At 36.2% G+C, this 26,069-nt stretch overlaps 1 protein-coding gene across 1 annotated transcript in view; it reads left to right on the forward strand.

Moving 5' to 3' along the window:
* The first annotated feature begins 3,552 nt into the window (after positions 1 to 3,552).
* TYR (tyrosinase) overlaps positions 3,553 to 26,069 on the forward strand; it is a 116,477-nt gene continuing 93,960 nt past the window's right edge. The window contains exons 1-2 of the mRNA XM_055281345.2: positions 3,553 to 4,371; positions 16,981 to 17,197. Coding sequence (XP_055137320.1) covers positions 3,553 to 4,371; positions 16,981 to 17,197 — 1,036 coding nt within the window. The remainder of the gene's footprint in view (positions 4,372 to 16,980; positions 17,198 to 26,069) is intronic.

Genomic DNA, 26,069 nt, shown 5'->3' on the forward strand with positions numbered 1-26,069 from the left:
ATTTAATAAATGGTAGCTACTATTATAATTGAAAGGAGGGCTGAGAAAAAAAGACAGAAAATGGATTCAAACTACTACCAAATAAAAGAGCAAATACCAGTGACCTGAGTGAGGAAAATGAGGAATATTGACCAGGTTAACACCAGTGAGTGGGTGACTAATCTATACAGATACCAGAAATGGAGGACCAGTGATTGTGGCTAGTTTATACTCAAACTCAACATATCTAAAATTGAGCCCATATTCAATTCCCACAAACATTTATCCTCTATTGTTTCTTATTTTAGTTAATGGCACAAGCCAAAAACCTCGCATATAGCCCTAAATCTTCTTTCCCTTCACTTTTTACTGCTCTTGAATTTATCACCTACATATCTCTCAAATTCATTAACTTATGTCCATCTCAGAGATCATTACTCTAGTCTAAGCAATGTCATGTTTGCCTGGTTTACATCAATAATCTCCTAACAGTAATTTCTACATTTAGTCTGGCTCCCACCCCACATCTGCTGTCACCTCAGTTGCTTGAGTGAAAAGTTTTAAGTTCATGTATCATTACCCAAAATTTTGCTACAAAGCCTTTGTGGACTATGAGCTGGTCCATACACACACCTTAATACTTATATCACGCTTCTACCATTTTGGGGGTTGCAGCCACTGTACTTAAATCCCTTGAATATACCAACCTACTTCCACTTTGGAGACTTTGCGCATGCTATTCTCTCTGCCTGGAAAGCTCACACTCCTACTGTTCTCCCCTTCATCAAACAGACTTCTAGTGATCCCTCAAGTGTCACTTGAAATGTCGCCTCTCCCATAAAATTATCTCTATCTCTTCTCTCGTGACACTAGAAAGGCCCTTCTGTCATGTTCCCTAATTTCTCTCTTTAATTTTCTCTTATAGCAACTTAAAAAGTAATTTAATCCAGAAAAAAAGTTATTTAATGTATATGTAGTTAAAAATATTATTTAAAATTACTAAAATTAAAATAGTATTTTAAGAGACAATATCCTTCCTGATGATAGAGATTTTTGTTGTGCTTATCATAGCATTCCCATCTCTCCCCATTGTCTGCAAGTAAATACTTGCAGAGTATTTACTGAACCCCTCATTCTACTTTATAGAGCATTGCACTAATTTCATGTCAGGTCATACAATAATCTCCCAAAATAGGATAGGACCCTTTCAAATCCCACAACTGAAGATACCTAAAGAATGTACATCTAGAGTTAGGAAGAAAGCACTCTAAATGGGATTTAATATTTAGGTACCCAAGACTGGCAAGAAAACGGAAGACTACAACACATGTAGGCCAGAGAAGACAGTGGCCTATACTGGGGACAAATAAAGAGGTCTGTCTATTTAAGAAAATCAACCATGTAAAGGAAATTAATAGGACAAAGTACATTTTAGTAATTCCTCTAAGCAGGCTCTAAAGATTATGAAAAATAGACGAGACAGCAGACACAAAAGCTGTTAAAGAACATGATGAAGACTTTCTAAGTTATTTCACTGGAAGCCTGATAGTGGGGCAAGTGTAAGGCAAAATTCTTAATTAAATTGAACATGAGAAGTTGAATTCTGTCTGCGAGTACACAGAAAAGAATTATGAAATGCCACATGTGGTTACAAGTAATGCAGAGGCAAGGCTCCCCAGGGACTAGAAGACTTGTGTTAATCTCTTTGTGGCTCTGAAAGAAAGACAGAGAGAAAAGATTAAGCCTCCTTGTGGAGATCATGTGATGACTTCCTGATCCCAGCCAGAGGCAGCATTTCCATGGAAACTTCTCTTCCTCTTCACCCACACACTGCTCCATGTACCTGCAAAGCCTGCTCTGTCTCAAAAAAGTTGTTTGGAGGAGCTGTGACTTTTTTTTTTTTTTCTTAAATAATGAGACAAACTCCAGCAAAAAGAGAAAAATGCAGAGCAATCTGACACTCTGGCATCATCAAAATAGTGATGGCTTTTCCTAGAATGCTTCAGCTAAGGACCCAAACAGTAATGATCTCAAAGCTTTCACTTGCTTTTCCTTTTTCATTAATTTCAGTGGACCACCCAGATTTAAGTATGGAGGAGGACAAAGAAGGAAGCTTTGATTTGACTGCTCTTTTTGTCACTCTTCAGCTCACAAAAGGGCTCACTTTAGTTCAAACCACAAAGTCTTTAAGCCCCTCCAGGGATTGGTCCCAAGTTGAATTTTCTATGATGTGTGGAGGCCTGAGTTTAATGCTCCAACTCGACAGATGAAACACAGTTCCCACCTCTACACATTTCCCCTGTCTCGGGTGTTGTATCTATTCTCAATTGACTGTCCAACTTATGCCCACTCTTTGAGATATTAATCAAGGTACTCCCTCGATAACACTTGCATATTATCCAAAATTATGCAATTCTAATATCAGCCCACAAATCTATCTCTTCCATTAAAAGTTTGATTTAATTATCTATACTACTCACTTGAAGACTAACATAGTTAAGTTGTATTTTTAGCCATGAATTTCAGTTTCCCTAGATCACTATACACAGAGAAGGAACTTTTGAAATAATTGAGATGATCAAAAAATATTTGCTGAAGAAATATATTTCTTCTTTTTCATTCACTCACTAATTGAGAATTTCTTTGCACAAAACACATTGCAAAACTTATTTTCAAATAAATTCCTAATTTCTAGAATTTATAGGAAAAACAACATGGCTACAACATTGGAGAAAGAGACGAAAGTGAGAAAGGAGAGAGAGAGGAGAGAGAGAGAGGAGAGAGACAGAGGAGAGAGACAGAGGAGAGAGGAGAGAGACAGAGGAGAGAGACAGAGGAGAGAGGAGAGAGAGAGAGAGAGAGAGAGCTCTTTGCCATGGGATACCCCACAATGAAGCAAATCGCCCAGCTGTCAAAGTGAGCTATCCTTAGGAGTTGTCAGAAAATGCATCAGGATTATCAGAGAAAAGTATCAGAAAGATTTTTTTTCCGATACTTTGTATAAAATAAACAAACTGAAATGCAATAACATATAAGGAATTATCTCTGGGCTCTGAAGACAATCTCTCTCTGCATACTGAGTTCTTCAAACATTGTAGCCTGTTTATTGTCTCTCAGAAATAACCACCTTAAACCCATAATCTTTAATACTTCCTTAACTTTCTTAATAAGAGAAGCTCTATTCCTGACACTACCTCTCATTTGCAAGTTCAAATAATCATTAGTTTTGTAGTCTATTAACTGGGTTTGCTTAGGTCAGGCATTATTATTAATCTTATTGTTAATATTCTAACCATAAGAATTAAACTATTAATGGTGAATAGAGTTTTTCACTTTAACATAGGCCTATCCCACTTGTGGGATACAAGCCAATTCCAAAGAAAAGTCAGTCATGTGCTTTTCAGAGGATGAAAGCTTAAGATAAAGACTAAAAGTGTTTGATGCTGGAGGTGGGAGTGGTATTATATAGGTCTCAGCCAAGACATGTGATAATCACTGTAGGAGTAGCTGGAAAGAGAAGTCTGTGACTCCAGTTAGCCAGTTCCAGCAGACCTTGTGAGGACTAGAGGAAGAATGCTCCTGGCTGTTTTGTACTGCCTGCTGTGGAGTTTCCAGACCTCCACTGGCCATTTCCCTCGAGCCTGTGTCTCCTCGAAGAACCTGATGGAGAAGGAATGCTGCCCACCGTGGAGCGGGGACAGGAGTCCCTGTGGCCAGCTTTCAGGCAGAGGTTCCTGTCAGAATATCCTTCTGTCCAATGCACCACTTGGGCCTCAATTTCCCTTCACAGGGGTGGATGACCGGGAGTCGTGGCCTTCCGTCTTTTATAACAGGACCTGCCAGTGCTCTGGCAACTTCATGGGATTCAACTGTGGAAACTGCAAGTTTGGCTTTTGGGGACCAAACTGCACAGAGAGACGACTCTTGGTGAGAAGAAATATCTTTGATTTGAGTGCCCCAGAGAAGGACAAATTTTTTGCCTATCTCACTTTAGCAAAGCATACCATCAGCTCAGACTATGTCATCCCCATAGGGACCTATGGCCAAATGAAAAACGGATCAACACCCATGTTTAACGACATCAATATTTATGACCTCTTTGTCTGGATGCATTATTATGTGTCAATGGATGCACTGCTTGGAGGATCTGAAATCTGGAGAGACATTGATTTTGCCCATGAAGCACCAGCTTTTCTGCCTTGGCATAGACTCTTCTTGTTGCGGTGGGAACAAGAAATCCAGAAGCTGACAGGAGATGAAAACTTCACTATTCCATATTGGGATTGGCGGGATGCGGAAAAGTGTGACATTTGCACAGATGAGTACATGGGAGGTCAGCACCCTGCAAATCCTACTTTACTCAGCCCAGCATCATTCTTCTCCTCTTGGCAGGTAAGATGTGCTGGATATACAATGTCAGAGCAGGGAGGAACCTTAACAATCACTTCCTCAGGCAGGGTATAAACTTCTCTCCTGAACACCCACTGCAGCCCCCATCAAGGATAGAAATGGTGCCCTGTTAAGAACTCTCAATGTACCTTGTATTTTTCCTTTATAGCACACTTTAGATATTTGTGTAATTATTTGTCTAATGACTTCTCCTAGGTTTCTAAACTGCAATGAACAGAGTACTTGATTATTGTATTTCCCAGAACATAGTATGGTGCATTTAAAAATGGCAATAGTGCGTTATATGTTTTGTGAATTGAATAAATGAGTGAATGAATGCATATCTGGATGATTACAAAAACAAATAGTATACACTAATGTTTCAGAAAAATAAAATTATTATTCACAACAGCATTCATATGGTGTACAAATTAAAAATGCAAATTCCTGGCCCTATCCCAGACTCGTTGGTCAGAATCTTCAGGACAGAGTCCTGAGAAGGCACAGTTTACTGAATGTCTATGGTGATTCTTTTAATCAGGAATGTTTGGGAAATAATTATTGGATTTGATCTTCATTTTTGAAAGTATGAAGATTCTGAGGCTTAAACAGGTAAATAATGAAAATGGCTAATATACATTGAACATCTAGCATGTATAAACCCCATGGCAAGTGTTTTTGTGCATTTGTTCATTTCATGCTCTTATCAATCTTTCCCTATTTTAGAGGTCATAAAGGTATCAGGTAACTTGCATAAGATCATACAGTTATTATAAGCAGCAAAAAAAAAAAATCATATTTATTCTTTGATAGTCCAGCTGTATGACCACTGTATCCTATTTCCAAGGATGTGACTGCCGTGATATCTTTAGCTAAAGTATCTGGTCCATTCTGTCTCACTTTTTCTTTAGGCTGCATTAGAAGTTAGCTTTCTTTCTCAGTCCTTGAAAACTTTAGATAAAATATGAAGGATTACTATTTGGAATGGAATTCCTATTTCATCTATTCTGAATTTTTCATTCTGAATTAGGGGCAAATGACAACCAAAGAAATATGTGTTTAATTATTTATCATTTTAAAACCATATGTTAAAGGAATGCTTTTCTGCCTGTCTTCCAAAAATTTCTAATACAGCAATTTTGACTAGCAATGCTCTATGAAATTAAGCCCAATATGTGAATGGGATGGGAAGAATCTTGCACTCAATTTCTCACAATGTGCAGTTTTGAAACGTAGATGGCCTTCTCCGCCCAATCAAGTTTGTACCCCATCCCAGTGGAGTCTATTGAAGTTCATTAAAAAAATAGCCACTGTATAATTTCTCTTGTTATTAGTCAGCTATTTACCAAATGTAATGGGTTTTGTGCAGGAAAGGCTAGAAAAAATGTGCTTGGAAAAAAATCTATTTCAATAAGCTTTCAGACCTCCTACCTTAATCTATAATGTGCAAACTCTCATCTAGCTCTCATATCCTCTGTTCCTGTTTAAAATACTACCAGGATTGGACATGGGATTTCAGTCAGTTATAATGCTTTATTTAACTATGTGGCTTAACTTGACCCAGAAAGGTTGGAGGACTATCTAAATTACCAAAATAAGCTGCAACATCCACAGGAAAGCTTAATAGATAGATACACATTGATTTTTAATTACATGAGATGTGTAATACCAGATGCTATCCACAAATATATGAGTATTATTTTCCTAATTACTTACTAATTGTCAAGTGGAACTTTTTCCTTTTTCTCTCTTTATGAATGTGTTCAATTTTAACACTTTCTAGAAAAAAAAAATTGTGTCAAGTCAGTAAGCCTTGAACTGAAATAGTTACAATTATCAACTTAAACCTTGTTCTACGATTAAATTGCTGTGTAGAAACAGTTTTCAAAAATAAAATCAGAAAACAGAATGGAAGGAAGATGACTGAAGAGAAACAAGCAAATCACAGCTTAAGAAAGGTGAAATGAATGCACATTTGCTGCTCACCTACTGTGTTTTAGTAGTGTCAAGGGATTATTAGCAGCAGAGGTGACAGTCAAACCCCACTCGCATTGGCTGCTTCCATTCCTTCACGCAGCCTCTCTGGTTACAAAGTCCTTAAAAAAGTTAAGATCAATTGTTTACATTGATTTAATTCAGAGTTCTCAATGTCAAAATTATCTAGGAAGCTTCCAAAAAGCCATTTAAAAAATAAAAATAAAAAACTGTTGCAAGGTTTTTATGCACCTAATTTCTTGCCAGAAATTCAGATTCAGGTGGTCTCCTGTAAAGTTCAAGTGTTTTTTTTTTGTTGTTGTTGTTTTTGTTTTTTTTGGCAGTGGCGCAATCTCCACATGCTGCAACTTCCACCTACCAGGTTCAAGCGATTCTTCTGCCTCAGTCTCCCTAGTAGCTGGGACTACAGGGGCCTGCCACCACGCCCAGCTAATTTTTTGTACTTTTAGTAGAGATGGGGTTTCACCCTGTTGGCCAGGCTGGTCTTGAACTCTTGACCTCAAGTGATCTGTCCGCCTCAGACTCCCAAAGTGCTGGGATTACAGGCCTGAGCCATCAAGCTGGACCTTCAAGTGTATGCATTTTTAAACCCTCATTTTGTGATCCTAATGTGCAGACAGCACTGAGAATCATTGAGTTAATGAATATGGAGATTGTTTTGGTATCTCTTTACTTTCACTTTACAGAAATGCAGGTTCTGTAATAAACACACCATTAATTTGAATGCCTTTGCCTTCTTTTTTTATTGGCTTCAGATATCATTTTACTTGACCACAAAATTGAGATTTTAGAGATTTGATAGCATTTATTAACTCTGAGCTCAGAGATCTTCAATTTTATCTAGGGTAACCTGTGCATTTTATTAAAAAACTATAGAAAAGTCTAAAATGGTAGGATGATTGTCCAAAGTCACACCTCTGAGGACTAAAACCAAGCGGCTCTGACTGCAGTGCTTTTTAAGTCAATGGTGTTATTTCTTATTTATAAGGATCCATTTAGGTTCAGAAGGGTTCAAGTAACCCGCTAATTTCTGGATGTACAATTTGACATGTAATCACGTTGACTCCCTTAAAATTGTCCTGCCCCAGACAACATAGGCAGACACAGTGATGTAGTCCTTTTAATTTATATCATAATGAAAATATTCTGAGACTTTACTGATCCACCTCTGTTACTCAGGTAGAGTTGACCCTCTCCCCTTTGTGCCATCATTGTACTTTATACAGATTTGTATCATAGCACTTGTAACTTTTCATTACATGTAATGGTTTTCCAGCCTGTCTGTATCTGCCAGCCTGTCAGCTGCTCCAAGGTAGTGATCATTTCTAAATATTTTTGTATCCACAGAGCACAGGACTATAATATACACATGGAACAGGCTTTATAAATACATGCTGAATTTAACATCAAAGAAATGTTAGCTCCAATGCTAACATAGATAAAATATTAAACTCTGCATGGGTAGATTTCTAGGACCATTGACTGCAGTTTTTTATAGCACTAGATTCCCAATGCCAAGGATGCAACAATGTCAACAGTAGCCACTTACTCAAATTTGGGTATAAGATATTTTGTGTCGTTCTCTCTGGTAGTTCCATATGTATGTCTGTGTGTGCATGCAAAGAAAGACAGAATACAAGAAAGAAGATGAAGCAAGTTGCAACATAGCTGAGTGCGATTTAAATGAATTTAATATTTATCAGTCAGAGTTTTCTATTAAATATGTTAAAATCAGGTAATTAATTTATTTGGAAATAATGTGTTCCTAATTCATGTCTGTTGTTTGCTCATTTAATGCCCAAAGCTTTTAAAGTAGGGGCCATGTTTATCATCAATTAAAATAGTTCATTATATTTGGAAGTAGAGGGTTGCTCAGTAACATTTAAGTGCAGACTACCTGTGCTCAACATAATTAGATCTAATGTTATGCAACCAACAGATAAGCTAGCCATAAAAATAAAAGGGGTATCAGGAATAGGTGTCATGATGAATGGAAACAAAGAGGAAAAACATTTCCTAGCTGATAGACATGAGTGAATTTTGACCAGGGAATTAACTCATCAGGTGAAAAGCACATCACATGGAAGCAAACAGTTGGAAGAAAAAAAGTCACATTTCAGCAGAGAGTCATGGGTTTTAGGTAACCATGACAACAGCTCAGTGAAATAACAGCTTCTCTTTTTTCTTTATGAAAAAGATTTTGTGGAATGTCATATGGTTTACATTTTTCCCCAGATAAACCTCTAATGCTATAACAAAATCTTTGCTCCCAAAAGCTTTTAATAGCTGGCAGTTTATTGCTATTTCTTTAAACTTAACAGAACAGTATTTAGGTTCACCTTCCTCATTAATATATCTATTTCTTCTATCTCCCCTTTTTTTCTTTGACTTGGAACACTTGATCGTCCCCACAGCATATGTTATAAATCACTTGTGTTGAAATAGAAAAAGAACACAGTCATCATCAGAACATCCAGGCTCGAATTCTACCCCTGCCATTTAGTAGATGACATTGGACCACTTATTTAAAATCTTTGACCTTTGTTTTTTCCGAAGAGAAAAAAAATGGGGTAGAATTACCATCTATACATGTTTTGTGTGTGTGTTAACAGGAGGATTAAATGGAATGGAAAACAGAATAATGTAGTGGAAAGAGTATAGTCTTTTCAGTCACATCAGCACGAATTTGAGTGAACTTTCATGCTTAGCTACAAGACCCTAAGTTACTTAATTATTCTGAGATGATTTTTGTCCCTAAAATTAGAATAATATAGGTTAAAGCATTACTGTGAAGGGATTCAGTAAAATGTGTTTATATGGCTTGTTTAGGATCTGACCTATTGTTTGAGTTTCATGTGTGGAAATAATATATTTTTAAATGAGACATCAAAGTTAGATATTATAATAATGAATATTCAAATAGTGTTATACATCCAAATTTAAAAACAATTTGGTGACCTGCCCAATGGTCTTGTTTTAAAAAATAATTATAATAGTTGTCATTATTAAACACTTTACACCTGGCACTATGCTAAGTGCTTTATACATGTTAGATTATTTGATCATTGATAGAAAGGTGTAATTCCCATTTACAGATGAAAAAACTTAATACTCAGAGAGCTTAAGTAACTTGCCCAACGCCATGCAACTAATAGGGTCAGTATTGGAAACCAGGTCTTTCTGACTAGAATCTTCATGATCATAAGCACAATGCTAACAATTTCTCCTAGCCTGCCTCCTCTCCTGTATGCAGTGTAAAGACTAAGGTTTGGAGTTTTTCAAATTATTTCTGGAACCAGGGTAGATTTTCTCCTCGTTAGTAATACCTCCAGTCATCCGAACACTTAGTCACTTGGCAGTTGGCATTTCAGCAAAAATAGTTTCATTCAAGCCTCTCTAATTTAACTGAGTCTGCTGTAGGAGTCTTTAAGGCAGCAGGATCTTTTGAAAATATCCTGAGATTACTCAAAGAGGAATAAAAATGATTTAGTCTATATACTTGTAGTGCCTAGTTAACCAAAATTATAAAAGCATCCAACATATTACATTCAATGTAAAACTTAGGTTAGTTTTATTCAACCATTCCTAAACCATTAACACCTCATAATAAACGTAGTGGGTATTGCTTCAGAATAAGGAAGCTTGTGTTTCAGTGCTTTGGTTTTGACGCTAAACATCATATTACCCTAAGACAAGTCACTGAACAGTTCTAGTTCTCAATTATATGTGGATAAAAGGATTTAGAAATGTTGTGAAATATAAGGAAAACTAGAAACTGGCATTTGTTGAGCCAGAAATTATTTGCTGAATAGTTTCTTTTTGTATATTATGTCATAGTACAGTTTTTAAAAATTGAGAGTTAGCAATTCTAAAAAACATTTTCATTGCCAGTAAGAAAATCAGCCGGAATTGAAGTTGCGTCTACCTGCATTATGGAGCCCAATTTTTTCTCTACCACACAATGCATAAATTCCTATGTCTTAGTGACCAAAAATTAAGAGTAGGTTCTCTAAGCATTTCTTATCTAACACAGTAGCAGCCATCTATGGTGGGGGACTGCCCATTCAATTCTATTTGAGATGACTAGATTTGTTTATACATGCTTATAGATAGCAAATTCAGTGGGATAGGAGGCCAATAAAATAGTCTTGATTATTTTTAAATGTGATGCAAACAGTTGACCGGGAAGACATTTTACTTTTAAATTATTATTCTATGTCTTGCCTACTGTTCACAGAATTATAAATCATAACATGCGGCTTTATATCCTGTTAGCCTTTTGTAGTCTTCTACAGTCTGGCTTAGTATCCTCATCATGAAAATAGAGATAAAATCATAAAAATCCACATGGTAGGCCGGGCGCGGTGGCTCATGCTTGTAATCCCAGCACTTTGGGAGGCCGAGGCGGGCGGATCACGAGGTCAGGAGATTGAGACCACGATGAAACCCCGTCTCTACTAAAAAAAACACAAAAAATTAGCCGGGCGTGGTGGCGGGCGCCTGTAGTCCTAGCTACTCGGAGAGGCTGAGGCAGGAGAATGGCGTGAACCCAGGAGGCGGAGCTTACAGTGAGCCCAGATTGCGCCACTGCACTCCAGCCTGGGCGACAGAGCGAGACTCCGTCTCAAAAAAAAAAAAAAAAAAAAAAAAAAAAAAAGAAATCCACATGGTAGTTGTGAGAATTTCAATTTTTAATGTACAAAGAGATATCTCCCTTATGGCCTAGGACAGAGTAGGGACTCAATATATGTTTAAAAAAATAAGTTCTAGAAATATATTCTATGGCAGAGGTGGCACTGACAACATGACTAAGAAAAATGAGCACTCAACACATACTTTTTATAGGAGATTCTTTGGCTCATTCACTGACTCTGTTCATTCATCCAACAAATACTTATTGCGCATCTACAGGGTGCTAGAAACTGTGCTAGATTCTGAGAATAAATAAACAACAATGTAAAAATAAATGTATCTTCATGAAGGATGCGTTTTTATAAGAGATGTAATGATCGTTGTTTATTAGAGACGAAAATGAATAAGTATTAGTTGAGTAAAGAATAATGTTATCTCCCTAGTGGTCCCAAGCCTCCCACGGAAGCATGCACCTGTTGTGAACAGTCAATGATGGCAGGGTGGACTCTCCTGAATTTCGTCTTTTGCTTTGAATTTACCTCTCACTACCTAATTACTCTATTTTATTAAATATAAGGTATCAATGAATTTAAGTGATGCATTAATTTATGTACCACTAAGAAAAATAAAAAATTTATATTTATCTTAAGAGCTCTTTTTGGTTTATGTAGTCATATATTTTTATCATAGTTTATTCTTCTGCCTACATATAAATGAAACTACAAGAAAAATAATTTGGTGAAGGATTCCTGGAATGTTTTTACATCCAGAGTCAGCTCCTTTTGAGTTACTTTTTAAGTCAGAGTCAACAATGCCTGTTTTTACTAATTATTTGCTTTGGCCTTAAATAATGGGTAGGATATTAGATGCATGGCAAAGAGTGGGCATGCTTAGCCACACTCAGAGTCATGGAATGGAGAAGCACAAGCAGTGTCCAGAGAAAGCAGGCCATCTGACTTTAGCAGCAGGATCACACAGGATGTGAGCACGTGGAGATTGGTTTCCTGACTCGAGATATTTTTTGGAGGTAGAATTGACAATATAAAAGCAGTGCCATCGCACAATGCACCATGCTCAGAAGCAGACCCTACATTTGAGGTTTAATGATCTGTGGTCTTGGTGTTGAAATTCTTATTAATCTTATCTTTGAGTTTGTGCTTTATAAGTGAAGTTATAGGGACAATGGAACATATGCTTGGTTCATATGTGTCCTGCAGACCTTTTGTTCTTTGTTTTCCTGGGATGGGTCTTGGCTACCACTACCCATCCACCAGCCCTATGTAGTTTCCACCTCCTCACTCTCTGCCCAAGGCCACTGGTGGGAGGAAAGAGGTCAACATTTCACTGTCATTCTCCATCCCTGGTGGGGTCCTTGGTGCAAGCAAAAAGAGGTGTGAGGTTGGGTGTTGATCCCATGATTTGTTGGTTCAGGGTAAAACAGAGGCCTTCTCTACCGAGGCTGGCTGCACATTAGCATGGTGCACAGGTGATTACATATGGGCCTCTCACCCACTATTATGGACTGAATTGTATCTCCTAAAACGTGTGTGTTGAATCCCTAATTCCCAGTGTGACTGTATTTGGACGTAGGGCTTTAAGGAAGTAATTAAGGTTAAGTGAGGTCATTAACAGTGGGGTCCTAATCCAATAGTACTGATGTCCTCATAAGAACAGAAAAAAGACAGAGCCATTTCTTTCTCTGTGTATGCATACAGAAATGGCCATGTGAAGACAGAGAAAAGGTTTCCTCTGCAAGACATAAGAGAGGCCTCAGCAGATACCTTGATCTTGGACTTCCAAACTCATGAATTTTGAGAAAATAAATGTCTGCTGTTTAAGCCACCCAATCTGTAGTATTTTCTTATGGCAGCCTGAACTAATCTACCCACCTACTCAAACAAGTCTTAGCATGGAGGTTTCAATCCCTAGGGAGTCACCTATTCACTATGGACTGAGACTATGGGACACCTATTCCCTGTAGATTGAGAAAGTGAATATTGATTTCCCTACCCCCAGCCAAGGCCTTAACATTTATCTGGTGCTGTAAATTGCATAGCCAGTCCTGCCTAGAAAACTACAGTATTTACAGGTAAGATAGATGAGGAAGAGCTAGTAGGACACACCAAGTAGTAACAGCAAGAGATAAAGGCAAAAATCAAAGGGGATGTGATTATAGAAATCAGTAGATAGAGGAATGTGTTTTGTGAAAGTGAAAGTGGTCAACTGTGCCCAATGCTATCTTAACATGGGGACTTGCAGGGATAATTGGATTTTATAATGTGGAGTCTTTGAAGGTTCATAACAAATTCATTGGTCAAGAGTGCCTTTATGTGGGAATGGGTAGCCAGGAAATGGAAGTTTCACTTAAAATACTTGTTAAGATTTGAGCTTTAAATCATGCAGTCTATATTCAAATATTAACTCCCCCAGTTTTATAAACTAGATATGTTTGATGAAGTCACTTAACCTCTATAAGCCTGTTTTCTCGTTGATGAGATGGAAATATCAAAAGAACTCCTCTCACAGAATAATTGATTTATTGTTATTGAATTTCAAACCAAAGTTTTCAAATGTCTTTGTGTCAGGCACCATACCGTAACACAATAATACATAGTGAACAGGATACAGTTTATATTTTGATAGAGTTTATCATCTAACAGGTATGTTTATAAAGATTAAATATATACACCATATTGCCTTATCCATTGATTTAAAAATTCATTTACAAAAATATTAGCACTTTAAGTATTGAGTATTTTATGTAACATCTTCTAGTGGAGTAGGTCTAGGAAGTGTGAGTGGGTGAGACAGTAAAACAATATATATAATAAATTATATATAATATTTTATTTAAAAAGTTAAAGGAGTTAAAAAATATAATAAGTTATATATATTGTTTTACTGTCTCACCGACACACACTTCCTAGACCTACTCCACTAGAAGGTAAGTTACATAAAGTACTCGATACTTAAAATGCTAATACTTATTAAAAATAATGTTTAAGTCAATGAATAAGGCAATATGGTATAGACATTTAATCTTCATGACCATACTTATTAGACTTTAAACTCTATAAAAATAAAAACTGTGTTTATCCTGTTCAATATGTATTCTCGTGTTCTGGTATAATGCCTGACACGCAGACATTTTAAAACTTCGGTTTGAAATGAGGCAACAATAAATCAATTATTCTGTGGGAGTTCTTTTGATTATATAGTTTGTTAGAAGGTGCTAAGTGCACAGATAAAGCAGAAATTAGTGGTGTACAGTAAATGTTTAATAACTTGTTCTCAATGGGGAGTAGGAAAGTAGGGAGAGATGATTCTGATTTGCCAATTGTTGTAGTATAAATACTGACAATGGTAGATTTCCGTCTAACGATGGGATATTGCTGAACATTCCAATATTGAGAAGCGTTACACACTTTGAACTTTTGCTAGCTAGTGCTAACCAGCTCTACAACACTGCTAAAGTGGGTAAGGCTGAATATGGTGTTAAATAGATGTTTAGTGTAGATTTCAATAAGATAATGAAGATATGAATAACCCAAGCAGGTATCAAGGGAAAACAGTCTACCCAGAAAAAAATAACCAATACAAGAACATGTTGCATAAGAGTGATTGGTGAGTTTTGGGAAGTGCAAAGAGGCCAGTGAAGATATAGAAGAGAGGGAAAGGGAAAGATCAGTAGGAAATAATGTTTGTATCAGTCTGGATCTCAGTAGGAAATAGATACCCAAACCAAGTTATATTAAGACAGTTTGTTTAGAAAAATTTGATGAAGGTTTAGGGAAACCAACAAACAACAACATCCTGTTGTCAGCCACAACTGAGATACAGGACTAGAACTCCCTATTTTATTTTAACCTAGAAGCTACTTTTAAAACATTTTGAATGTTGAACTCTGCTAGACTAATTATAAAAGCACAAAATACACTAAAGATGAAGTTGGAAAACTTGGGTTGCCATCACAACACTGCCATTTATTTGCCATATAACCTGAGAAATGCCACTTACACTCTCTGAGTCTCATTTTCCTTATTTGTGAAGTGGGAAGTATTGCTTTGTGATTTAAATGAAACGATGCATGTGCCATGTTTTCTTAAAAAGTTTTGCTTATAAAAAGGTGAGAAATTCTTATTTTAAGATGGTATTTCTACAATGAAAATCACCTTGGTTCTAGCTAAAGGATCAGAGAAATTTCTATTTTTTAAAAAAACATAATCAACCACGAGTATTGTACTGCACATCAACAAAAAAAGGGACAATAATAGGACATTTTATGAACAAAAAGCACAAAGTGAAACTATTTCTAGTCCTTGACATTCTGAATATAATATAGATTAATGTTTTTAAAGCTACTGTTTATTGTTTTCTGTTGGTCATGCCATGTGCTATGGGCTTTATATACAGAAAGATGACTATCTCTATTGTTACCAACCCCAACCTCAGCACTTGGCACAGTGCTTAATATATAATAGGTGTTTAATAAATATTTTATTTCCTATAACTATGTGAGGTAGTTCTTATTATCTTCATTTGATAGATAAGGCCTAGACAGTTAAATCATTTTCTTAAGTGGTAGATGCAACACTAGAATCCCGTTCTACGTTTTAACTTTTATGGCTCATTCTGCAACCTTCAAAAAGCTAATTCCTTCAACAATTTTAAAATACAGTCGTATGCTGTACAATGGCATTTCTGTCAAGGATGGACCACATATATGACAGAGGTCCCACACTACTATAATGGAGCTGAAAAATTCCTGTCACCCAGTGACATCATAGCAGTCATAATATTATACACAATGCATTACTCATGTCTTCGTGGTGATGCTGGTGTAAAGCTACTGAAATTCCACATGTATAAAAGTTTAGTACATACCCTTATGTATATTATATAATACTTGATAATGATAATAAACAACTGTGTTACTGGTTTATGTATTTACTATCTATATTTTATCATTATTTTCAAATGCACTTCTTCCACTTATAAAAAAGTAAGTTAACTGTAAAACAGCCTCAGGCAGGCTCTCCAGGAAGTGTTCCAGAAAACACCATTGTTATAGAGATGTTAGCTCCATGTGTGCTACTGCCCCTGAAGATTTTCCAGTGGGACAAGATGTGGAGGTGGAAGACAATGATATTGACAATCTTGACTCTGTGTAGGCCTATGCTAGTGTGTATGCTTGTGTCTTAGTTTGTAACAAAATTTCAATTATGTTTATAATAAGTAAAAAATTAAATAGCATAAAGCTTATAGGCTAAGGATACAATAAATATTTCCTACATTTGTACAATGTGTTTGTGTTTTAAGCTAAGTGCTATTACCAAAAGACTCAAAAAGTTTTAAAAAAGTTACAGGACGCTAAGGTGAATTTATTGTTAAAAAAAGAAAAATTTTTTATAAATTTAATGTAGCCTATATATATAGTGTTTATAAAATCTACAGTAGTGTAGAGTAGTATCTTAGGCCTTTATATTCACTCATTATCCCCTCAATGACTTACCCAAAGCAACTTCTAGTCCTGCAAGGTCCATTTATGGTAAGTGTCCTGTATATACAAGTATGCCATTTAAAAACAAATTTTATACTGTATTTTTACTGTACCTTTTATATGTTTAGATAGGTTTAGATGTACAGATACTTGCCATTATCTTACAATTGCCTATAGTATTCAGTACAGTAATGTGCTGGACAGATTTGTAGCCTAGGAGCAGTAGGTTTTACCAAACAGCCAAGATGTTTAGTAGGCTATACCATCTAGGTTTGTGCAAGTACACTGACTATGATGTTCACGCAATGACAAAATCCCCTAATGATGGATTTCTCAGAACATATCCCTGTCATCAAAGACACATGATTGTAGTAATCTTCTAAGGAGAAGTCTAACAATAGTAATTAGGAATTCCAACATTTCTGCCTTCTCCTACTGACTCAGAGGTGGTGACAATTTCTTTAACATGAGGGTGTTTTGTACAGATTGTCTGTAGCCGATTGGAGGAGTACAACAGCCATCAGTCTTTATGCAATGGAACCCCCGAGGGACCTTTACGGCGTAATCCTGGAAACCATGACAAATCCAGAACCCCAAGGCTCCCCTCTTCAGCTGACGTAGAATTTTGCCTGAGTTTGACCCAATATGAATCTGGTTCCATGGATAAAGCTGCCAATTTCAGCTTTAGAAATACACTGGAAGGTAATCTCTTTCTTTTCACTTTTAATTTTTTTTCTCAATTCATATTTACAGTCTCTTATCCAAAGTCCTAGGAGGTGTTTGAGAATTCAGAATTCTCTGAGTTGACCAAGAATATGTGTTGTATATACTTATATCGACAATGACTCTAGCTGACACTGGTCAGCACGTTATAATTCAACATGTTAGCTTCAGGAGCCAGGCATGGTGGCTCATGCCTGTAATCCCAGTTTACTTGGGAGGCTGTGACAGGTGGATCACTTGAACTCAGAAGTTTCAGGCTGCAGCGAGCTATGACTGTGTCACTGCATTCCAGCCTCGGTAACAAAGTGAGAGACTCTGAAGAAAGCAGCAGCAGCAGTAGAAGCAGAAGCAGCAGCAGTAGCAGCTTTAGTGAAATATATGAATATATTCATCATGGTAATAAATATAGGCAATAGGCAACCTAATGGTGAGTAAAATCAGTTTTTTCCATTAAAAGAGAAAAAGTAACTTCATTTCCAGAACATTTTGTATTGTGGAATTTCAGATACAAGTCTATGGACTGATAGTATTTTTCCTACGTTTCAGTGTTTTAGTTTTCTCCTGTTTAAAATATTCTAGGAGTGGGTTCTTTGAGGTGAGTTCACTCATTTAACTGTAATAAGGACACAGCACATAGGTCAAGCCTCCCTCTCATTATCCCTTAAGTTTTCTGTTCTCCATCAGAGATTACATCTCATGATCTTCTCTAACTTCTAAATACTTCTCCTACAAATGTTTTCATCTTGCTTGCATTTTGCATTCAACATCTATTCATTCTTTTCTGCTTATAGCTGACCCAGTCGTGAAACCCACTTCACTCACATAAATTTGCATTAGGAAAACAAAATCACAAACAAACACAAAACAAAAACAAAAACAAAACTCATTCAAGTCACAAATTTAACAGGAGTTTGGGGAAGACGTAGGCACTGACTTGTGGCAAGGCAGACAACTCAAAATGTAACACTAGACATCCCAGCTCCTAAAAGGCCTGTGACACCTTACCATGTAGAAAAACTTTCCTCTCTTTTGTAATCCTTTCTCCTTAACTTGTTCTTTTTCCTTTTTGTCATTGTTTTACACCCTAACTTTTATTATTGTACTGTGCAGAGTGGTTTTACTGTTTCATTCATTTCCCTGTTTATTCAAAACCATAATCTCGGGGTCTTACATCCAGAATCAGTTGAAGCAAGGAGAGTCTCATCCTAAAGATGAATTCTGTTTTCCAGCCATGAAAATAGAAATTAGGTTTATTCTTCTATAGTAATATTCATGATTAACTTTTTAAAGTAATCACCGTATCCAAAACACCACATCAAACACTTTGTATGGCATTAACTCACTCAATTCTAATAACTATCCCCGAGGAAGATCGTATTTATTATTCCCACTTTTAAGGGAGGAAACATTATCAGAGATATTCATCTTTTGGTTATTGATTTCTATTGAAAAGTGGCAGAGATAATCTGCCCCCAGCTTTATCAAGTACCAAAGTCCAAGTTCTTTCCATCGCACTCTGATAATCAACAGTGGGTTGACAGTTTCTTTAAAGTGGACAATACCAGTTTGGTCTTTTGATATAAGAAGGCAAGACATAGTGCCAGGTAATCTCAGAGCCTATATAACAAATCTAAGGTACACAATTTCAAAGTCACCATCTGGGAGGACTGTGGCCCACTGGACTCTTCAGGGATTAACAACAGTACTCAGAATGCTGATATTAATGACATTGCAAAGCGAAGCTACATCTTTAAGGAAACTGGAGTATTTTGCTGTTTTTTCAGCCATGAGTGACAAAGCATATATTTTATTATTAAGAAGCACGGGTTGGTCGCAGAAATAAGGCAGGGGAACATCACTCGTCTAGGGTCTCAAGTCAAAGAAAAAAAGTGGCTCAAGATGTGTCAACTCAGCCAGTGGTTTTCAGGTGAGAGTCTAATACACATAGGTGAGGAGGGAACAGCAGATTTACTGCAAATGATTTGCTACTACAAATAATTTATGTTTGTAAATTATTTTTCCCATAATTTATTCTCATTCTTACACACTTCAGTAGGCAAAGTGTGTAAGAAGCAAACAGATGCAACATAGCATATTGTCTGGCACACAGTAGGCGTTCAGTATCTGATAACCGAATATGTAAATAATAGCTAGAATCCTTCAAATCGCATCTAAACTACCACTTACCTTATCCATGCCTGTTGTATGAAGTCCATGTCGTGAGAGAAAATGTGAGAAACCATTAAGCTCAGCTGCTAAGAAAAACTTTTCTTTACCAGGTACACATTTTTAAATGATTTTTTCTTAAATTTATATTCAGCAATAATTTTAAGCTTACAGAGATGTTGTGAAAATAAAAGCAATACAAAAACCATGAATATACATTTTACCCGAATTTACTTACATTGTATCCTGTTTGTCTCTCTCTCTCCCAGTCTGAGCCATTTTAAGGGTAAATTGCATAGACTGTAACTCTTTACCCCTGAATATTTTAGTGTGTATTCCTAAGAAAAGGAATAGACTCATATAGCCACAGAACAGTTTTCAACTTCAGTAAACTCTATATTGATATAATGCTTTTATAAAATCTACTGTATATCAGTTTTTAAAAATAGATATAATAATATCCTTTTCAGTATTTTTCCTCTGCAAAATAGAATCCAGTCTCGGGTCAAATAGCATTTAGTTTTCATGTTCTTTAGTCTGAAATATTTCCATAGCCTTGTACCTACGTGTCTTTGTGTACTTGACAGCTCTGGAGGATATAGTTCCTCCTCTTCCTCCTCATTTTTTTAATACAATGTTCCTCATTTTGAGTATATCTAATATTTCCTCATGACTAGATCCAGGTAATGCACTTTTAGCCAAAATTCCACATAGGTGATTATGCATCTTTCTGAGATGGTGTCACATCTGGAAGCACATGATGACCATCTGTCTCATGTTGGTGATGTTAATTTTTATCGTCTACTCCAGATGTGGTCCAATTTTCCCACCGTATAATTATTTCTTCCCCCTGTTTAATAAACTGTCTACATGGAGAGTTTAAGACTATGCAAATACCTCACCTCTTATCACAATTTCTTCTACAGTTGGCATCGTTGATGGTTACAAATTTATGATTTTTTCAACTCCAGCACTTCCTTTAAATTTATTAGCCAATATTCAGGATTCTACTATTAGCAAGAATCCTCCATTTTTTCTATCTATCTATCTATCTATCTATCTATCTATCTATCTATCTATCTATCTATTAATGGTATGCAGTAAAGGCCTTCATTGTTTGACAGTGTATAACTCATTGATGTGCTTAATTATCTTTGTGTTCCAATGGTTCCAGAATTTCCCCAGGGTACACCTTGAAGCCGGTTCTTATGTCTCCATTTCATATACACATTTTTTAAAACACACACTGTCTCTGGTAAGCAAATTATTCTAGAGCATCTTGTACCTACAATGCTCCAGGCCTGAAATTATCCATGACTCCAAGGAGTAATGTTTTCTTTCATTGGGAAGGAAATTCAAGATCAAGATTTGGAAGCAAGTTTTGCTCACCAGAGAGACACATTTTATCTCACAACATGAATAGGGCAGGGATGTGGCGTGTCTTGGTCTAAAAGGAGTACTCAGGTAAATATAGCAGTGAGGACAGTAGGACTTGAGAGGAGAGCAAATGTCAAGATTATACTCTGCTCTCTCAGTACATGCATAATAAATGGAATTGTTGCTTTTGATTAAACCTCAAAGTTATTGCTTCCTTTTTTTTCTTGGTCTTGTGATAACTCTATAATGCACTTCCCATGGAACAAAATATTCATAGTCATTGCTAGGACAAAGGAACTCTTGTATTTTTGTCCACTGAAGATGTTTAAGTAACCTCAGCTTTCCTCTTAGATTTCATTGCTGAAATAGTGAAGATGTATAATTTGTGAATTGTATAAGAGAGACCTCATGGCCCGGCGTGGTGGCTCACGCCTGTAATCCCAGCACTTTGGAAGGCCAAGGCGGGCGGATTGCCTGAGGTCAGGAGCTCGAGACCAGCCTGGCCAACATAGAGAAACCCCATCTCTACTAAAAATATAAAAATTAGCAGGCATAGTGGCACATGTCTGTAAATCCCAGCTACTCGGGAGGCTGATGCAAGAGAATCGCTTGAACCCAGGAGGCAGAGGTTGCAGTGAGCCTAGATCATGCCAATGCACTCCAGCCTGAGCGAGACTCTTTCCAAAAATAAATAAATAGATAAATATAAAAATAAAAATAAAATAAAATAAAAACCTCATGTTTCTAGATAAAGCAAAGAAAAAAGTCTGTATTATAAGCAGTTTTCTGACTAGGTTAAATAGGGGACCCTGTGCAGTGTCAGTTGTCACATTAAAACAGAAATTTTCTCTCATGAAAATCTCTGACTATCCATTATGTCCTGTATTTAAGAGTTTACAAGAGATTTTTTTTTTTAATAGCACTGTTGGAAAGTGGGACATGGGGACTGAAAGTTCAATTAATTGGTTAAAGGTAATCAAACTGACTAGGATTAGATCCTACCTCAACCACTTCCTAGATGTGTGACCTTGGGTATGTTATTTAACTTCTCCGGGTCTTAGTTTTATCATCTGTAAAATGTGGATAACAATAATAATGTATAAGGTTCAAAGAATTAAATGATGTAATACATGTAAGGTAGTTAGAACATTTTTTCAACAAAGGGCACAACAGTATTGTGTTAAGCTGTGGCTAGTTACTGACAACTTAGTCAGCAATCATTAACTTCTCTGGCAATTAGCTTAACAAAGTAAGTTAACAGTGAGTTCTGAGAAAATATATTATAATGGCTTACATTTACTGGAAAAATAAGGGAAAGGGGAGGGTGGAAAAGAAAATTCATGAAGATAGACCCAAAAGTAATGTTTCTGGAGACAGATAGGATTTCAGGGCAAGTTTCAAAAATGAGGTGACAGCAGGAACAAAGGTATCTTCTGTTACCTAAAAGGGAAGAAGGAGACAGGAACAAGGAACAACTTGTTGGTGTTTAATGGTGTGTTTCCAACTCTGAGCACAGTGGCTGCCTATAGTAGGTGCTCATTAAGTATTGGCTGACAGACTGATAAATAAATAAATAAAAGAAAGCTACCTTCACTGTAAAACTTATATATACCAAGAATAGTGTAAAGTCATATTAATCATAGGTAGGACCAAGTCAATCTTGGTTGATCATACATTGTTTCAAACCACCCCCTTCTAACAAATGCAGTTTATGACTATGGAAACTTACTACTGAAAGAGTCCAACAACCCACACTATGCTAAGATGCCCACTGGGATAACACCACTATGTGACCCATCAAGGGAAGACCTACCCCACAGGGAAAACAGGAAGTTCTTTAGGCTAAACCAAAATCTAATTCCATTCAACTTAGATAGAGCCATCCATGAACCTGGTATTATGGTATACTATGGAAGTACAAAAAAATACAAAGATGACTTACACAGTTTATCTCACTGAAAAGCTCACCATCAAGTGAAGAAACACCACAAAAATACATAAATACACAAAATGGTAATTGATATAAAATGAGGTAGGAACCCAGATACACCAGAAATATTTCCCAAGGAGGTGAAAATAGAATTGGATCTTGAAATATCAGTAACTGCTCACTGAGCAGAGGAGAGGAGGAGAGGCATTTCCAGCAGAGGGAACAACATATGCAATGACATAGAGGTGTGAAAGTGTGAGACGAGTTACCAAAAAATGAGAAGTTCTACGTGGCTAGAATATTGAGTTTGTAGTGGGAAATAACAAGAGATGTAAGGAGTTTAGGAAAATCCATGTATACCAGTGTCTTTCAATCTTCTTGAAGGAAAAAAACACATTATAGGCCTCTAAGAATATGTTCACAAATCCCTAGAGAACTAAGAAACTGAAGTTTATTCTAAGATTCTTTCAAATCTTCACTTTAAAAGAGTTATAAATTCATTAGTAATACATTAAACGTTAGCTGTCATCACCATAAAAACCCAATGTTTAAAAACTGTAACATGCTTATCTTCAAAAAGTATGTCTGCAAATTTGTCTTGAAAACATTGCCATTGACAAGGGTAGTTGTGATAGGTTACTAAGCAGGGAATTGATATTATCCTACCTATACTTCAAAAGATATGATGCTAGTGGCATTAGTAGAATGCAGAAAGATAATCAGTGAGCTATTGGGGGGAGTCATGGATGACAGCTTGATCTAAAGAAGTGAGAATGAGGATGAAGATGAGTTGGTTAGTGTATAGAATCAGAAGCTCTCGGTGACTGACTATAAGGCAGCAAGGAAAGCAACAAGTTCAGGATTATTCTGACACATCTGTGATTGATTTCTAACAATTGGTCCTTGTTTTTATCCTAGTAAGCTATACATCATTTAAAAATGTAACTTCTCTTCATGTAACAGTGCTTATAAAATTGATATTATGCTTCTCTAGAACCTTAACTTTTTTCTGCAGCCCTTCAGCTCTTTATGTTTCAACGTGACTGTCAAACACTTCACTAGGAAGTATTTCACCACTTCACATGCAAGGAGTTTTTAAGTAGCAATCTAGAGAGTGGTAAATGAGCTGTGGACTTTAATGAGAAACAATGGAAGTTTTGGAATTTTTAATAACATGTTAACATGAATAGTGTGTGTATTTGCAGAGAAAAGCCAGCTGAAAAACTACAATCAAGCCTCCATAAGTAATCTAGTTTTCAGTCTTCCAGCCTGAGAAATGGACTTTCTTAGTTCATGCAAAAAACAAAAAAAAAAAAAAAAAGAAAAGTCACACAGATTCAAAAAATTAATTCGTTTGACACTAATTGTGTAAACTAGATAGCCAAGGAGATAGTTAACATGGAGTGACACATTCTAGTAGCTGGAAGCCGAAATTATTTTCCTAGTACCTTCCTCACTAATTCTGAGGGAATCAGAAACTCAGTAGTTTGGTGTATCCTGACTCAGGGAGAGGCAGATGGTTTTGAAAGATGATTGCCCGACCAGGAAAACCTTTCTGGGCCTGTTTTACTTAATCCCCCAGATTTACCACCTTGATAACCACATTGGTATGCTCATCACGCAATAATCCTGGTAATAACAATAAAAATTCCTATGTGCCAGACATTAATACTTCTCACGTTATCTTATTTAGTCCCCACAACCGTCCCAGGATATTTCATTGATTAAACTAAAGCACCATTCTCAAAGTAATTATTCCAATAAATTTAGGAGACAGTCTCTGTCCTTACATTATAAGCTCATTCCACTCATTTTACTCAAAAGGTAACTTTTTTTCTCTTTTCTTCAAGTTCTCAGAGGAAATAGAACCCTTTTAATAACATGTAGGGAATTCAACAAATGACAATTGTATTGTTTTCCAAGTGTATTTGCTTTAAATGGAGTTCTTTAATCAGAAAATTACTGTTTTTAAAATTCTCAAAATAGGAAATGTTCTATTGTGAATAAGAGCTTTGTAGATATTTATGTATATTTTAAATTATTGAAGGCAGAAACTGCTCTCAGGGGAGAGTTAATATTTATGTAATAGTTTCAAACACCCATCTATACCCACACACATGTGCACACACATATAACGCACACTAACACAAGTCAAATGTAATTACTATATATGAAAATCCCTGTCAAATTCTTAATCAATGTCTTATTTCCCAAAGCAGAAGATTGGGAGAACCAGAATACATTTTTCACATCTGGTTATTATAGAAATTCTCTAGTTAGCGTGCAGTAATAGCCTACTAGAAATGATGACTATTTGAAGATTAGGGGGCATTTTAATTTTTGCAGAGACAGAGTTCTTTAGAACCAGTGACATTGTTGAGACACCTGAGTGGTAGAAAGTCACTGTTTTCTATTTCTTTCAGAGGGGACTTAGAATAGTCTAAAGTTTGAAGGTATAATTATTGCTTGATACTCAGTAACTTTTAAGCAGTAAGTGCAATAATTATATTGCTGGGGCTTTCTCTGTAAAGAAAAAAAAAAAATTCATCCCCATATATTTACACGTTTTAAAATGACTCTTCTACCTATTCCTTCTTCTGCTCCTCTAGTTGTACTGGCATATGGAATTTATTGTTCTTGCCAAATATGAATATTGAGAAAGTAAAGTGAATTTATGTAAGCCTTGTGTCATCTTCACTCTGAATTAAAAGGTGCAGGTATTATCTTATGGCAAGTACCATCTTAGGAAGCTTCACTGCAAAGAGAGAAAGAGACAAATTTCCCAGATTAGTGCAGAGCCCTTTAGGGTCAATGAAAACACTGATATTGAAGACATATAGAACTGGATTTCAGTATCAGTTCTAAAATTCTGGGCATCTACTTCCTCATTTGTAAAATTTGTTCAATAATTACATGTTCAGGTTATGAGAATTTATGTACATCTAGCTCCTATTACATACACAAAAAATGTTTCCCTTTTACTCCTGCCACCTTCTCTGTAATCTTCAATAGTCTTCTCAACTTCTCTTATAATTTAGCATAGGCTATCAGTCTTCATGATGTGTATTTATCCATGCTAAAGAGCTTTTGTTTAATTTTTCATGATTTGAACTCACTGCTGTGGAAAATGGCTATTTAAAAGGGATAATCTCATTTTCCAAGAATTCAATTGAGAGTCCTAGAAGATCTTTATGGAGCAAAATACTAATACAGCTTTTCTAAGTATAGAGTCAGGCATTAAGACATATAGACATTTCACTTCCTTGGGATAAGTCTTGGGAAGAATAGCACTACACATTAGCAATACATATTGCAAAGAAAATTTATAACTCTATTTTATGCATTTATTAATTAAACAAATATGAGTTAAAAGACTTC

This window comes from Symphalangus syndactylus, chromosome 6 (genome assembly GCF_028878055.3).
Source record: "Symphalangus syndactylus isolate Jambi chromosome 6, NHGRI_mSymSyn1-v2.1_pri, whole genome shotgun sequence".
Lineage (NCBI taxonomy): Eukaryota > Metazoa > Chordata > Mammalia > Primates > Hylobatidae > Symphalangus > Symphalangus syndactylus.